Here is a 16,589-nt window from a genome sequence, read left to right on the forward strand (position 1 = left end):
GCTACTAAACTACCTACTACTCGAATAAACTAGTCTAAACAAGTCTTCACGCCTTCACTAACCATAAGTTAGCTTCACGCACTCGCTATCACGAGAATGCGTTGCTAAACTGTCAAATCAAAGTGTTTTCACCCCAAATCTTCTTTTCTATCAGTCATGGCGCGTAAGCCCTTGGGGTAGAGGATAAGAGATACCGCTCGTCGCTCGTACTTTCTGTCGAAAAAAGCCTCACCTTTAAAAACACCTGCGTATAAAATTAGATGTTATAGATAGTTTGTGTGAAAACCCTCAGGGTGACGTCAATCCGAAATGCCCTATATTTGGTTACGCCATATTTTACAATCTGAACGATTATTAATATTATCAGTACTCACTTTAGGGTTACCACCACCGTCTTTGGTCGAATAGATCAGCTGAAGCGCCGACTCGGTGACCGACTTCACCTGATCCAGAATCTGTTCCTGCTGCTTCGAGTTGTTCAAGTTAGAAGCAGCCCCAATCGTCCCCTGAACGAGGGGTTCGAAATATTGCACCTGTAAGACCACGACTTGAAACAAAACCGAAAAAAAAACCTAAACGAAATGCCCTACCATTTGATTGACGGCGTGTCCGATATTCTCGGCCTCGGATTTGGCGGCGTGTCTCAGGGGCTCGATGGTGTCGTACAGACCGGCGGCAGCGCGTTCCACCTGCTGACTGTAAACCGGCAACGTCGCTCCCCGCCTCGGCGCCAAAGATTGCGAAACGGCGTCCATGCACGCGGCGTCTATGCTTCTCAGGTGGTTGTTGAGCATGTTTGCGGCGGTTTCGCATTCGTTCCTTCCTGGCGCGTTGTTGCTGTGGAAGAAATATAACGGGTGAGTCTTTAAATCGTACATAAGTAGGTAAAACTCACCGAATGTTAGTAACGAGTAGTTTCATGGAGTCCGAAACCTGCTTGGAGGTACTGGCGAACTGTTGCCAAGTCGACGGGTCTTTCGGCATCACTATGAGGTTCTTGGCGGTGTTGATCACCGAACTGGAACTGTCGATGAGTCTATTGGCCGGTTCCAAGATCGGCTGCTGGGAAACGCGGGCCTGATGCGAAATCTTCGCAGGGATACTGGCAAATTCGCTGGAACTGGCGTAGACGCACAAGCTGTTCACCGCGTCTGAAACACGACCAAGTTAAAACCGAAAAAATCAACAATAAGCGTCTTCGTCAACTATACTTCATTCAAATTTATTTTAGCACTCGGTTGGCCATGAAATATTTTTCTCAAGTTTTTGTAACTAGAACGAAGTTAGGTTGGCACTCATGAAATGTCGTTAATGTCATAACGCCGTTGCCACAACTAATATCAATTTTTATTACGAAAATGCCGAAAGTGATTGAAAAAAGGGACAGGGTTTCAGGAAGTGCTATTTAGAATTCAGGTCCGCTCATTCAAATAGTTATACCCTGATATTCTGAAATTCACAATACGTCAGACGATAGCGAACATATTCAATGTAAGTGAATTTATATAATGTTTCATCTGAATCTAAAAGACTTATATTTCAGCTGAATATTTCCACAATCAGAAAGATTGTGAATGAAGAGTATGACAAACAATTTCCTTCTATTGAAAGACCCAAAAAAGTGGTGGTATTTGAGAATTTTATTTTTGAGTGAATTAATGCGAAAAGTATACTACAGGATTTTCGATAAATGTCATCGGAGAATAAGTTCCCTAAAATGGATTTTTCTATTTTTCATTTGACTTGTCCTATACAATGTAAATGTCTTAAGGTACTAATAAATACCTATTTATTATAATTACATCAATGTATTAAGATGAATAGCCACAAATACGTGCAAGTTGCCCTGTTTCTTGTTTATTCATGTGAAATTTTTGTTCAACGGTGAAGTTGCATCTTAACTTGAAACTTCCTTCAACTCCTTTTACTTATATTGATGCAAGATGATTTTAGTTGAAGAATTTAACATTCTTATAATTATCAGTTAATTCCTTCGGGAGATACCCATTCCCAACCACTGCATTATATGCATTTCATCTTCGGGTTAATATTTTTGAAATCTACAAATGATGTAAGCCAATAAAGATAACGAACATTAACTCTCCTCAAGCGAGTGCATATTATGATATTATACTGATCTCTTGTATTTTCCATGCAAATAACTGGATTTGGTATGCCTTCCATCAGTTCGTATAAACTTCAATTATGTTCGTCACATATTTTCCGAAGAGATTCGACATTGTGATAAAATACGTAATAACAGAAATTTTTACGTAGAACGGGCAACATAGCGTTGATTTAAAACCCAAAAATATTTTGACAAGCTTCATAACCCCACATGTTCGTACTATACAGAGTGAAATGTGTCAAATTTCCATAGCCAACCGACTGCTAAAATAAAGTTGAATGAAGTATACCTAAAAGTGGTCCAGTGGCTTCGGCGCAATTCCTCCTGTTCTCCTCCGAATAGCTGAGATCCAGCGCTTTGATCTGCTTCACCAGCGCCGAGGTAGAATTGGCGACGGCCTTGGCGCTCTGAACGAACTGACGTTTCGCCACGGGGTTCGACGTCTTGGCGCTGGCAACCCTGCACGAGTTGCAGAGGGCGCTCGTGTGTTTCGCGATCAGGGTTGCCGCGTCCAACACCTGCTTCTGCGGACTGGAGGGCGAAGCAAGGGCGGCGCATCCTTGATGGATGGCCTGGGAAGCTCTGGCGAATTGGGCTTGGTCCACCAGACCCGGACGTCCGGCTATGCTCGTGGGATCAGATATGGCGATCTGGAATGGAAGGGGAAAGTTGAAATTGTTCAACACCGATTATTGTCAATACCCACCAAATAGGCACTTTGAGCTGAAGCTTCGATAAGGTTACATATGGCACCGCTGAAAATCTTTATATTGTCGCAAAACTTTTCGTGTTCCGACATTTTGGCACTACTAGTTATACCGGTCATCGCATCACCTGCAAATTAAAATTATCAAAATATTTCACAGTCGAAATTAAAAGTACACTGAGCAAAAAAATTAACGCACATTCTGAAAATCTCAATTTTAATGAAAGTCAACTCTACATTGACCTTATAACTTATTTTTTATGTTCTCTCGGGAAGGTTTTGAACGAAACAAGACACATTAAATGAAAGAAAAATTCAGGATTTCACCGGATCTTATGTGAAAGAAGAGAAATGGAACAATTTTCAAAATACTGAAATGCTGATAAGTAATTTAATACTTGGTATTTCCACCCCTTGCGTTGATTACAGCTCGGCAACGACGGTTCATACTCAAAATGAGTGATGTACTGATCTAATCCTTCCCAGATTTCTCCGAGTTGGATTCCTAAGTCATTAAGAGTAGCTGGATGATTTTCTGAACTTCTCAGCCTTCTATTGAGGTTGTCCCAAACCTGCTCAATGGGATTGAGATCTGGACTTCTTGCTGGCCATTCCATTCGAGAGACTTCAACCTCTTCAAGGTACTCCTGAACGATGCGCGCACGATGGGGTCTGGCATTATCGACCATAAAAATGAAATTTTCACCAATGTATGGGGCAAATGGCACTACATGCTCTTCAAGAATGTTCCTTATATACTTGTCAGCATCATAGCTTCATTATCAACAACCACTAGGTCTGTGCGAGCAGTCAAAGATATTCCACCCTATACCATAATCGATCCTCCCCCGAAACCAGTAGTATTCAGGAAATTGCACTGAGCATATCTTTCATGTGGACGTCTGTATACAAGGGAACGTCGATCACAATGGTAGAGGCAGAATCTAGACTCATCGGTGAAGAGAACTCTTTCCCAATCGGCCTCTTCTCAATGGATATGCTCTCTCGCAAAATCCAAACGCGCCCTTCGATGGGCTGGGGTAAGAACTGGGCCTCTTGCCGCGACACGAGGCCTTAAATCATATTCTCTGAGGCGATTTCTTATTGTCTGAGTGCTAATTTGCACCTCATGAGTTTGCTAAAGCTGAATTTGAAGGAGGCGAGCGGTTGCAAACCGTTGTCTCAAGGAAGAAACTCTCAAGTAACGTTCTTGAATGGCAGTTGTTAACCTGTCCTGGTCTTCGGACAATCATACCTGCATGTCTCCCTGAATCGCTGCGACATTCTGGACACACTTGTATGGGAAACTCCAAACCTTTCTGCAATTCTTGTGTATGTCCACCTTTCTTCTCGCAAAACTACCGCTTGGGCACATTCCTCTTGGGTCAAATTGCGTGTTTCGCGTTGCATAGCGATCGAGTGTAGAAAATCAAACGAAAGAAAAACTATTGATCACTAGAATTGATCGAGACCAACTGATTTTAGAATAGAGCCAATACATTCAAAATCTGATAATATCATCTTTTTTTATTCCTGCTGGGAAAAAACATCTGTATTGAAGAAAACCGTTGAAAGTGGATAACATATGCATGCATAATTCTGATAAAAATTGAGAACACCTTGTTGTAGAATAAATTTGAGATTTCCATAATGTGCGTTAATTTTTTTGCGCAGTGTATTTAAAACTCACCCAACACTTTACTCTTCTCTATAACGCTATCCAGCGATTCGTAATACGAAAAATCGCTAACCGGCTCTGCCGGATTCTGCAACAAATGTCTAGTCGCCTGAATCTTCCTAATGGCGTTATCGCATTCGTTCTGTCCCGGTGCGGCCGACGTGCAAACGTTCACCAAGAAGTTGATGCTGTCGGTCACAGCCCTCGCTGCCGCCGCCAATTGATTCTTCCCGTTCGGCAGATTCGGATCGGCCGACAGCGATTTGGCAGTGGTCAACAACGTGCTGGAACTCGTCGATACGCTCTTCAGAGAGTGCACCATCTGCCCTTTAACCTCCACGTCCGTGGTCTGACCGGCCATCTCAAGCGAGACATTCAGCAGGTCGTGGAAGGCGGCGGAGAAGTCTTTAGAGCTCGAGGCCAGTTGAGTCGGGCTTCTGACCGACACGACCACGCTCGAACTGGCTTCGTTCAGATTCGCGGCGGCCGTATTGAGCTCTTGTTGAAGCTCCCCGTAACTTTTAGATGTTGGCGGAAGATTGTTCAGACTTATTATAGAAGTCCATTCGATTATGTTAGTTATGGCGTTATCAACGTCTTTCTGACCGGGTAGACAGCCGACAGTTCTATTTAAAGAGTCAGCAATGTCTGAAAGGAAAAAACTAACAATAAAGACATCTGAAACAGAGAAAGAAGTGTGAGAAACAGGCGAAAGCAGAAACAAAACCAACCTTCTACGATGATAATGATAAAAATAAGATGAAATGCATAAGCAACAATAGTGAAGAAAAACGAAGGAATAAAAGAGCATGCAAAGAAATCACACATTCATCTTACCTCGAGCAGCGTTTTGTAGACCATTAGTGATCCCCACAGTGTTCAAACTCCTCTGAGCCTCCTCGATCAACCTCGCCGAATGGCTCAGGACTTCCTTGTTCGAACCGATCAACTTCTTCTGCACGTCAACGTTGTTGGACGTCGCAGCCACGGTTCTAACCGAGCTGGTCAAAGCCCTCAAGCTCTCCGCGGTATCTCTGGCGGCCTGGGCGGTGTAAGGTTCGTTCCCTTGAGCCGCGGCGCTCATCAGCTGGGCTACGCCCTGATTGACGGCCTTGCTGCTGGCGGACATCAGTTGGGCGCCTTTCTCGGAGCTGTCGCCCGGCAGGGGTCTCAACGAGTGCATCTGCACCGCCCTCTCGAATTCCTTGAGCTCCTCCTGGAGGCTATCGATGAGTTGGGAGGCCGCCTGGAAGCCTAGACCCTGGCAGGCGGGTTTGGCCCGGGTTAGAGCGTCCCTCAGTTCGCTCAGGTCGGAATTGAATTGTTGACTGGTGATCGAGAGTCTTTCCGTGATCGCCTGATCTGATAGAGTTGGTAGAACTGAACGGGAGGATTGCACGAACCGCACTGCAGGCTGGGGAGATACAAAACAAAAAAAAACAGTTAAAGTTTTATCAAAGAATAAAAAGTAAAAACACTTACGTGTACGAAAACTTCAGCGACGTACATGAGCTCACTCTGGTTGAAGGCGTCTTGAGGACTGGAAGCGTTGGCCTTAATGGAATCAACCAACGGCGGTATATGCTCGGCCAATTCTTGGGTATCGCTGATCAAAGTTTCCCTAGTCGCCGAATTGGAATTATACTGATTGCTGGACTGAGCGGCCGTTATGCACTGCGTGGCCGAGGACACCGCCTTCCTAGCGCACACCTGAACCGTCTCGACCATCTTAGCCCTCAAAGCGGGCGTGGTAGCGGCCACGATGGTCACGTCCCTCAACTCCTCAGCCGTACGTCTCAGCGCGTCTTGGTAGGCCATATCCTGGGGATAATTCGCGCATTGTCTGGCAGCTTCCACCATCTTTGCTGTGGCGTCAGCCAACGTTTTCGCAGCCGCCAAAAGACGCCTTTGAATGTCGGAATCGGGCAGCCTCTCGGCTTCTCCCTTGATGCTCTGTATCAGCTGGGCTGTGGCCTGTCCCAGACGTCTGGCCTGTCTGACCATCTCGTTGGGATCCCCGGAAGCAGCCGTCAATTTATCGGTGGCGGTGTATATTTCCTCCACGCTGTACTCTTGCACGCTCTCCCTCGCTCGTTCCCTAGAGGCAAGTTTGATGTGGTTCAGCAGGTCGTTCAGGGTCCTGGATACTTCCGAAGCCGCCAGTCTCAGTTGACCGTTCAACTCTTCGTCCCTTGAGGTCTCGTTGCAGACCGCCACCAGATTCTCGACGGCCTTCGCTACTTCCCTCACCGCCATCGTGAGTTGTTCTTGGCACGCCGTCGATGTAAGGGTGGGCGCTACGACCTTGGCGCAAGCTACTAGTTGGGAGGTTGCAAGGGCGCATTGGGTAGCGGCGCCGATGACTCTGTTTTGAGTCTGTTGATCTTCGCAGGTCGAAGCTATGTTCTTGGCTTTGAGGACTAGGGCGGCCGTGGTGTTAGCCACCGCTTTGGCCAGTGATAAAAGCATGTCTTGGAGTTCTTTGTTTTCGATTGTGTCTTCGCCGATTGTCGCCAAAACTTGAGTGCTGGCTTCGCCGACCCTGGTTGCGGCGTTGAGAAGAGACTGCCTCGTCTGAAATTAAAAAACTTGTAAAAACTGACCAGGAAGATTATCATCTTCCTCACCTCTTTGGATTCGGGTTCGGCAGCTTTCAACAAATCGCTGAAAGCGAAGCACATCTTCCTGGTAGCGTCCAACAGTTTTTCCCCCATATTCCTATCCTCCATAAGCGCCGCGATCATCTTAACATCCTTGGTAACTTCAGGCAAGTTGCTACCGATGGTAGTTATCGCCGCCCCCACAGCCGTATGGTCTACCTCGTCCTGAGTACCCCCAGTCAGAGTGACCACTTGTGCCGTTGCAGCGTTCATGGCCGCGATCGACGAACCCACGTTTTGTTTCCTGGTGTCCAAGGTCACCTGTTTCCATTTCATGGACGAGGCGTCGGTGCCGAGTTCCGGTATTTGGGCCCTGGTTTCTAGCTCATACTCTGACTCTTTGATTCTCGTCTGGGTTTGCGTTATGGTGGACACCAGCGCTCTTTGCGGTTCCGTTAAGACCGACGTTACCTTCGTTTGTTGGGCCTAGAACATTGCGGAATGTTATTCTCCTCGGGTATGATCCGAACGGTTCAGATAGGTGGCAGAGAAAAATTTTGAAAAAAGTTTTGGTTGAACGTTCATGCTTCGGTTGGTGGTGGAAAGTTGGGTTATTTACAGGTTTTAGTTGTGTTAACTAGGTCTAGGTATGTACAAATTTCTATGTACCTACTCTGCCTGTGGTTCCATGTCGGATGCGTGAAATGATAAACAGGGAAATTATTAATTTGTTCAACATAAAAATTTATGGGGATATTTTCAGACTACAGGGTGAGTCTTTGACTCGTTCAAATATGTCAACAGTAGATTCTTGAGGTCAAATGAAACACTTTTTTCCCATACCATTTTTTCAGAATCGGATGGGTTTAAAAGGTAAAAGGATGGGTCATAAAAAAATGAAGAATTGGGTACTTGGGCTGAATGCAACTCTGTTCAAAATATACACAGATGTTTAGTGTCACTGATTTCGATAGCTTTGTGAAGGTAATTTGGTTTTTTCAGGGATGGCACAGCTCATTATGAAGACCTTAAATAGCTATATATTTTTATCTCAAGAATCGACCTTTAAAATATTTGTACGAGTCAAAGATTCACCCTGTATTTCTTCATTGCAAGGTTAGGTTTAGTTCTGTAGAATGAAAAATACCAATCAAAAGAGTTTTACCGGAATGAGCCACACTGGATCTCAGCAGCTTTTTTCTTTGTACTTTCGTTAAATGAATTTTTTTTAGTTTTGTTAGTCAATTCGATAATGTATAAATTCTCTTACCGTTGATGGGGCGTGTCCCAAATTCACCTGTCCCCCAACTGTCGGTATTTGCGGACTACTCATAACCCCAGTAACAAAAGTTTTCTCCCCTAATCAATACAAATAAAATAAATAAAAACAACAAAAAAATCAGGTAAAAAATACAAACAATCGTGAAGATACTGACCGTTGGTTCCAGCCCTGATGATCGCAGGTTTTGCCAGAGATTCCATGTTGATTTTACCCACTTTCGTCGTTTCGTTCTGTACTATAGTAGCTCTGTGAAAAAATTTGTTAAAATATCAAATTATCATACTGTATAACGTCAAACATACTTATGTGGTGCCACACTCTCCTCGAACATCGTAGACCCTTCGTCTCCTTCAATTCCAAAGTGATCCTTAGCTTGTTTCTGGAAATAATTAAAATTAAACTTAAGAAAAATATAAAACAAAAATTTTACCTTCTTCAAGATGATATCGATGTACCCGGAGATAATTTGCTGGATTTGTTCACCTTCAGTGGTTTGTACCGAGTAGTATTGATCGGAATAATCCCCGAAATCTAAGGTGAAAGTGTTCGGACTAGCACCCCAACGTCTGACCGTGGTCAACGGCCAAGTCTGCAGTATTTCCTTGGTCTTCTCATCCAGCCTCAACACTGAGTCTTTGGTCACCCCTAACAACCTGGGTACCAACTTATTCTTCCCCTTCATCTTCTCCTTGACCAGGAAGAAGGTGACACCGTATGTTTTCAACGCTCTAGCGTTTTTCGTGTACAGCACCTTCGCTTCCAGCTCGTCCAACCCTTGGTGCTTCTTGTGCTCGGCGAAGATCTTCTTTTCTATCCCCTTGACTTTGACGTAGGACTGGGGTAGGAATTCTTTCGGTCTGTAAGAAGAGAAATGACGTTATGGCTACCTGGGTGGACTAGGAACATACTCTATCGACTGAAAAGGGCAAATACTCACTCTAGAAAACCTGGCTTATGCTTGTTCTCGACGAAATCCCCAAACTGGATCTGGCACTGTATCCCGGCAAACTCGCAGGCCTTGGACTCCGTAATCGGATGGGTTCCGTTCAAAATGGCGTCCCTGGCTTGGACGTAGAGCAGGTTCAGCTGCACCGGATCATGCGAGTCGATGTTCTGATCGGAAAAGAAGAATTTCCTCCTCAGTATAACGGTCTCGTTCTCGTCTATCCCTTGTTCCCTCAGTGTTTTAGCCGGATCCAGCCACGGCACCTCGTCGTCGGTGTGCAGCTTCTTCCTCAGCTGTTCCATCTTGGCGTCCCTTTCGATCTTCTCCTCCTTCTTCCTTTTGAGGGTCAGCGTGCCGTAGTTTCGATTATCCAGGTTCTCCTGGTTGTCGGGGAGTTCCTGCAGGACCAGGGAGTATTCGTCGTGGTTCGTGATGCCAAGTTTCGTGCAGATGACCACCATCAGGTTGGCCACGATCTGGGAGTCGTCCACCAGCATCGTTTTCACGGATTCTGCAAGAAGGAAACTTGCGTTTATTACCGCTTGTATATTTCAGATGGGAAGTTGGCTTACCGTCCAACATTTTGACCCTCAAGGTCCTCAATTTTTTCCTGTATTCCAAGAGATCTCCATTTCTCAGTAGGTAGTATTCCAGTTGACGGGCTGGCTCTAACCATACTCCAGTTTTGCTGTCTTCATCGGTGAGGAATAGGCCGTAGTCTTTCGCTGTAAAAGAAGAGGAATTTTTCTTATTTCACCCTCCATACTGTAGCAAGAATCATGTAGCTTTGTATATCTCAAGTTTAACCATTAGTTCCTGCATTTCCTAGAAGGATCCTGATGATTACTCATATGAAAACGTAAACTTTAAAAGACGATCTAGTACACCTAAGCTGATTTAGGTGACACTTATCTAGGATTTCGTTTCGAACAACTTTTAGGGGACACTTAAACGCTTAGGGACCCCCTAAATTATAAGAGCCTTGGAAGGTATATTCTGCCCGAGTACAAATATTGATATAACGAACAAAAATTCGAGATGGCATTTTCAAATGAAACGAAATCAGACATTAGTAGCTCTCCATTTGACGTGGAAAACCGATTTCCCAAATCCCGTATTCATAATCCGCATAAGCCCTTTTATCTGCCGGATGATCTAAATTGCGAGCGAGGACCGAACTGGCACAGATAGAAGTGCCGGAGATCGTGAAACAATAAAACCGCGGTCTTGGGTTATCCATTCTCGGAGCCGTAAAGGTTATTTATTGAGGCTGGAGGTGTTATTTCCGCACCAAAGGCCCTAGAGCTGTGGGGAAGGCAGGTTTGCGGCCCGAATTCCCACTAGAGAAATTTTCCTCGAAGGGTCTGTGAAGATTTTCTTGTAATTTTTTGATATGTTTAAAGGGGATGCCTTCGAGATAAAATTTAAGGCGTTTGAACACCTGGATGCTGTATAATATGAACCTCAACGTATTATAAACTTGTTCTCCAAATGAAATGAGATAAATTAAAGGCTAATAACAGATTGAGGATGTACACTTACGTTGTCCCATGTTTGCTTCTGTACATTTTTCCCTGATGATCCTGCAGGCATCGTAAACCGTTGTGGAAGAATCGAAAACGATGGTTTTTGTGACATTTCCTTCGATGAGATTGATCCGCAGTGATAAGGACATGTTGAAGAATGTTCAAGTTCACTGAAACAAACAAATTTATCGTAAAAAAAAACATTGAGGAATATATGGGGTATTTTCCTAAATTTCAAAATATATGTCATTGAAATCCTTATAACTCAAATATATCGAAATATATTTTTTTAGAATTTTAACATATTGCGTTTTATCTGTATTCACTTACGAAAATTCTGATTTCAGAAGTGCTCTCTTATGAACATTGTACGTCATTTTCACAATCCGGCAACGCCCGTCGAATCAATAAAGGTCATGAAAGTTTTATGATCATCATAGACTTAATAAATATCAAGTTTGGTGATCACATTTGACAAGGAACACAAACAGTGCATAGAAATATCAAACAATGACACAAAATGTCATCGTTTTTGAGAATATATAGACACAGATTGCAGAAACAATTTTTTGAAATGTGTGGATATAGAATTCTATATCTTCTTGATCAGTTCCACTGTTGTCTAATTAACAAAAATTACTAGACTTTAGTGAAGGCATTCTACGTCACAAGCCTTTACATAATCGAAGTTTCGAAGGGTATATTTCTGAAATATCTTAATTTTGAAGCGAATCTTTTAAGTGTTGGATAACTAATAGAAAAGGGTTTCCATAAATAATTTTAAATTCGATTTTGGAGTTTTAGGAAACTTGCCCATTCTGAGAGAGGGGAGCATGCTCACCCTAGATTATCACAGTTTACGTTTTGAGCACGTATCAGGAGAAGTTTCCGTCGTTTATAATTACCCTTATCGATGAACTTACCCCCCGGTAGACCGTCGAAGCGGATGATCAGATTTCCCCCACGAATCGCGGTTTTATAAGCGGCAAAAACTCGACACAAGACTCCAATTCAATTACAATCCCCTCTCGGTGTCTTGCCATCAGCGTCCCTCTTCCGAAAAACCACATTCTTCACTTTTTCAGACCCCCGGCCCAAAACCAGCACCGCGTAGATAAACTCGGCTCATGAAAACGAATAAATTCGACGAAATTCATGAGATGAACCGAAAGGAGTCGTCGCGACGCTTTAAACCAAACTGGCGTCTGGCGCGGGACGCTTTGATGGGAATACGTAGGGACACTTTCGAATAAAAAGAAAAATATACCTTTATAAATAAATATGGAGCCCTGTTTTGAGTTGTCATCGAATCTTGTGAAAACGGCTGAAACGGTTTCGTTTATTTTAGCTTTGAAACCTTCCTCGTACTTTGAAGAAGGTTTCAACGAAAGAAAAATTCGGAAAAGTTGCTTGGGAACATCAAGAACACTGAACGGAAATCGAATTTCGCGCGCGAGTGTATTTTGGGTAGTCTATCCTCCACGAACAAATGATTCGACACTTGATGGCGGTTGACAAATGAACTCAATGAACAATCAGAATTTTAGTTATCAGTCGATTGTTCATTATGAGTCTGAGAGATAACCTGACTGCATCCTCAGGATTATTTTGTAGGGAGCCATTTAAAACAACCGGTTAACGCAATGAACAAAAATTAATGGAACGAATGGGGAATACCCTCCTGACGAAAATGATGTATTTTTTTATGAGATATCTTTGAAACGTCACATTTTGAAACAACCATTTCAACCGTTCCCCAAAAAAAGTATTTAAAAATGAAAAATAAAAATGGGTATTTAAAATTTAAAGCGTTTCGTTTCAATTGCACAAGTTGGCAACATCGAATGAAATATGCGTTGATAATAAAGGACAACAAATACACTATCTTGATGAGATAGACAAAGAAATGTCTATGAAGTCTGCGACGAATGAGGAAGATCGCAAAATTTTATGGGATTTTTATGACCGGTTGATGTTGAGGCTCGCCAGTTGGTACTCTGTAAATCAACAGCTGTTATTTTATAGACAAGCCATTGTTCTTTTTATTTTCTAGTAGGCGCTGTTGCCAAATCGTAAATTGGAAACGAAGCGATTCAAATTTCAAAACCTCATATTTGAAGAATGATTTTAAATAGTTTCCGCGGTGCATTTGTAAAATTCATAAATAAAACTCATAATTATTCAGTTTAAACTCGCATATGCTGTGATAACCCAAATTGAGGAAAATTCCCCATTATTAATGCTGTCGATTTTTATCAAAATAGGCAACATACAATAAATATTCCCTCATTTTGCGTTGACAAGCTTGTATCGATGTTAATGGTGGCATTGTTAAACATTGTATTTAATTATTTCTGTATTTTTATATCATATTCTGGCGTGAATGCAGGAGTCTCTAAAAGCTTGTTTACCCATCCAGGTATTGAACTCGCACAAAGCTGCTCGCTTGGAACTTTGGTTGAAATTCTTTCATACAAAAATGTTGAATAATCTCAAATTCTTTGAAAATCATCTTGAATCATCTAGTAATTTTTCCTGGAATGTTCAAAAGTAAACTCATTTCCATTAAAACGTTGTGTGTCGAACAAAGAATAAAGTTCAAGCACAGAACATTTAATACAGATTGCGTAGCCTACTCGACGACGATTTTTTAACGCTTTTCGACGTACGTCTAAAAACGACGCCACGCCGCGGTGTTACCACGAACTTCAAACGCCAAAAGTTTGTGCAATGAGACCGAATGCGAACGCGAGACAATTAAGAACTTTACCTACCACATCCCCCACGATTCAGTCGAGTCAAGTGATATATTATTCAGGCCCGATTAACCTGATTAAGCCACCGAGCAGCCAACTCCGTTCCCGAGCCATACCAACCCCCCCTCTCACTGCTAGGGGGCGCACCACCCCCATATTTCCGCCCCCAACCCCTCGGAACGGTGCCTGATTGAATTATGTGACACGTAGAGAGAGAGTTCTCCGTGTGGACTTATCAGTTTATTGACTCGCACGCGAGCGAGTTGCTTTCTTTATTCAATTGTGTCTTTCCCTGTATCGATAACAAGCCCGAACAGGCATAGGCGGCCGTGACGTCCCTAAAGGCGACACACACGGTCCGTTTCACGCGGGGATTTTGCGCAATATTATATCGCGAGACGTACAGGTCGGCAAGTTCAAGATTTTAAGGAAAAAGGACAGTGGTTATGCTGGTGGGGGATGTATGAAAGGGATGGATGATGAGGGTGCTATTAGGCAATTATGGGGTGAAAAGTTTCTGGGAGAAAAGAGAACAAGGAAGGCAAAAACACTTAATTAACCAAAAACGACTGGAAAGAGTAGAGGACAAAAAGATTTAATCAGTTTCTGTAGAATTTATCCAAAGCAAAAATCAATCTTTCAAAAACACTTGAATCATTTCAACCGAAATTGGAAGGAATCTCTCGGCAATGATTTCTTTCATCTAAACTAATGAACTCTAAACACAATTTGTCCCTTTGGCGTCAAGTAAAATCATTTCTGTGAGATATTTGAAAATGAGGAAAAAAATGTGCCTAATGAGATTAAATCATAAGGCAAGGCTCACGATGATAAGATGCGAAGATTGAAGCGAACTTTGCCCCAAGCATGAATCTACGACGATTTTCATGTAAAATGGCCTTTTTTTTCTTGTGGCGTGAATGAATCAATCTTCTGCAAGCTGTTCTGTACCTAGGAATACCATGAAAAGAAAATATTTCAGTATTTTTCGCCAGTGAAGAAATTAAAGAGAAATTTTCAGCCTACATTCCAATAAAAACAATTACACTACTGTTGACTTTTGGAGGACAAGAAAAAACCAACTGGGACTAAATCCAACACCCAAAACACTAATTTTCATGAAACCTCCGAAATTCCCAAACCAAACGTCCGTTCAAATTCATATCGATCAACGACGATACCAAAAACGAATCCACCAGATGGCGCTACCGAAACCCACTTACCTAAAAACTCCCATAAACAACACGTTCGTAAACATGTTTCAACACGCATCAATATCAACTCGACAGGTCGCCTATACTCAAATCGGTCGAGGGTGTTACTGATGAACGATGCACACGCGAAAACGAAACTTTCAAGCCGAAAATCCAAACCCACCGGGCCCGGCGTCTAAAGACACAACTTCCGTTTTAACGAAAAACGCCGCGGCCCACTATCGAGTTACACCGGGGGGATGAAAACACTCAATGGTGGCGCACCCCGATCGTACAGAGCCATCTGAGATGATGTCCGTGGGACGCCCGTCGGCTACGTCGCCTAGCAACGGGAGCGTCCGACCGTTCGGCGTCGCCGTTCGCGTCGCGACGCCTCCAATCGATACGCCACGCGGTTTGGCACGTGCTTGAACGTGACAGGGTAGGCGCACTTGACGTTTGCCCGAGTGAACTACTTTCCAGGACCGCTGATCGAGGAGAAAACCATGTGGCGACACGAGTCTGGATGCTCCAGTGTGGAGACCGTTAATGGTAGGTAAAAAAAATCGTATTTCCATCGAGGAGAAACCAAAAAGGATAAAGGAAAAGGGTACACAATTGTTCACCATTCTTGGTTCTGCTCCCACCGTGTTTGCACACCAGCCAAAAAATGGTACTCCCAGAAGTGGTAGAATCTAGGGGTTGAAGCTGAGGTTTACAGGTAAAAGTATGGAATGCTGAGATTTATTACTAAAATAGTTGTTCTTCTGAAAGTTATATCACATTTAGATCTACTTTGATTCTGCTAAGTCGCGGAAAATGCAAGGAAACTTACAACAAGTCTTTATGAGTTGCAGACTCCCCAATTGGTGCTTCCCAAAAAAATTCGAGTGAGAATTGGCTGCCGCCTTGGTTACTGCTAAATTTCAGTTTTAGAAATTTTCGAGTAATGGGCACAGCCATGTTGTAAAAACGTAAAATAATCGAGCTAGAGAATTCTTAGAGATAGAGGAGTTCCACTGTAAATACAGAAGCGAATACTGTTGAACTTCAACAGCAGAACTTTGTAAAGTTAATGCCTTTAATACCTGAACTGAATTTTGATGAATGCTTCAATAGCTATTTTCAACAATTTCAACAAGGATCTAGAACACACATGGCAGACCTTAGCTGCTCTGCGGATTTCTTCTCAAGATCGTGCCACAACATAAAACTAGTAAGAAAGAAAGTGATTTTCGAGCTGAACGATACTAACGCATCAAATTGAGATTTCCGCATTTATTGGATCATCCTTCATCAACACTCGAGTTATTTATATCGTCCGATGAGCTCAAACCGGGAAATTTTCAATCTCAGTGATATGTTTTATGGACAAGAAGGGCTTTCGGGAATTTACGAGATCCAGATTCGGAACAGCGCTGGGCTAAGAGTGAATCTCAGAGGTTGGAGGATCTTAAAGGCTGTATTTCGGTATTACCAAACGAATCTTGTTTTATTTACGACACTCCTAACTCCAGCCACTGGGATCATTAACTGAATATTTCTAAGGAGGATAGATAGGTACAGTGATCCTGAAACAACAACCAGATTCACTTTTTAGGGATGGTGGTTTTTTTTTTTGGGGGATGGGGGGTTGTTTATGGATTAAGAGACGATTGGATTTAATGTTCCCCCATAAAATCCATTTTAGAATCGAAAATTTCAGATACAGCTATATCTTCTTGATACTTTGGCTCGTCAATCAACAGTTTTCGAAATATTCAACTTTTCAGCT

At 43.0% G+C, this 16,589-nt stretch overlaps 1 protein-coding gene across 2 annotated transcripts in view; it reads right to left on the reverse strand.

Annotated features, from left to right (window-relative positions):
- Window positions 1-16,589, reverse strand: part of LOC123307878 (talin-1) — a 46,241-nt gene that overhangs the window by 13,711 nt on the left and 15,941 nt on the right. For both annotated transcript variants that reach the window (XM_044890351.1, XM_044890352.1), the window contains exons 2-17: window positions 10,883-11,036; window positions 9,913-10,065; window positions 9,332-9,851; window positions 8,825-9,251; window positions 8,697-8,773; window positions 8,549-8,640; window positions 8,383-8,471; window positions 7,140-7,598; window positions 5,995-7,086; window positions 5,350-5,926; window positions 4,525-5,160; window positions 2,835-2,962; window positions 2,418-2,778; window positions 896-1,151; window positions 591-837; window positions 375-533 (exon numbers count right to left, since the gene is read on the reverse strand). In XM_044890351.1, the coding sequence (XP_044746286.1) occupies window positions 375-533; window positions 591-837; window positions 896-1,151; window positions 2,418-2,778; window positions 2,835-2,962; window positions 4,525-5,160; window positions 5,350-5,926; window positions 5,995-7,086; window positions 7,140-7,598; window positions 8,383-8,471; window positions 8,549-8,640; window positions 8,697-8,773; window positions 8,825-9,251; window positions 9,332-9,851; window positions 9,913-10,065; window positions 10,883-11,015 (5,406 nt within the window). In that variant the 5' untranslated portion in view covers window positions 11,016-11,036. The remainder of the gene's footprint in view (window positions 1-374; window positions 534-590; window positions 838-895; window positions 1,152-2,417; window positions 2,779-2,834; window positions 2,963-4,524; window positions 5,161-5,349; window positions 5,927-5,994; window positions 7,087-7,139; window positions 7,599-8,382; window positions 8,472-8,548; window positions 8,641-8,696; window positions 8,774-8,824; window positions 9,252-9,331; window positions 9,852-9,912; window positions 10,066-10,882; window positions 11,037-16,589) is intronic.

The sequence above is a fragment of the Coccinella septempunctata genome, chromosome 2, assembly GCF_907165205.1.
Source record: "Coccinella septempunctata chromosome 2, icCocSept1.1, whole genome shotgun sequence".
Classification (NCBI taxonomy): Eukaryota; Metazoa; Arthropoda; class Insecta; order Coleoptera; family Coccinellidae; genus Coccinella; species Coccinella septempunctata.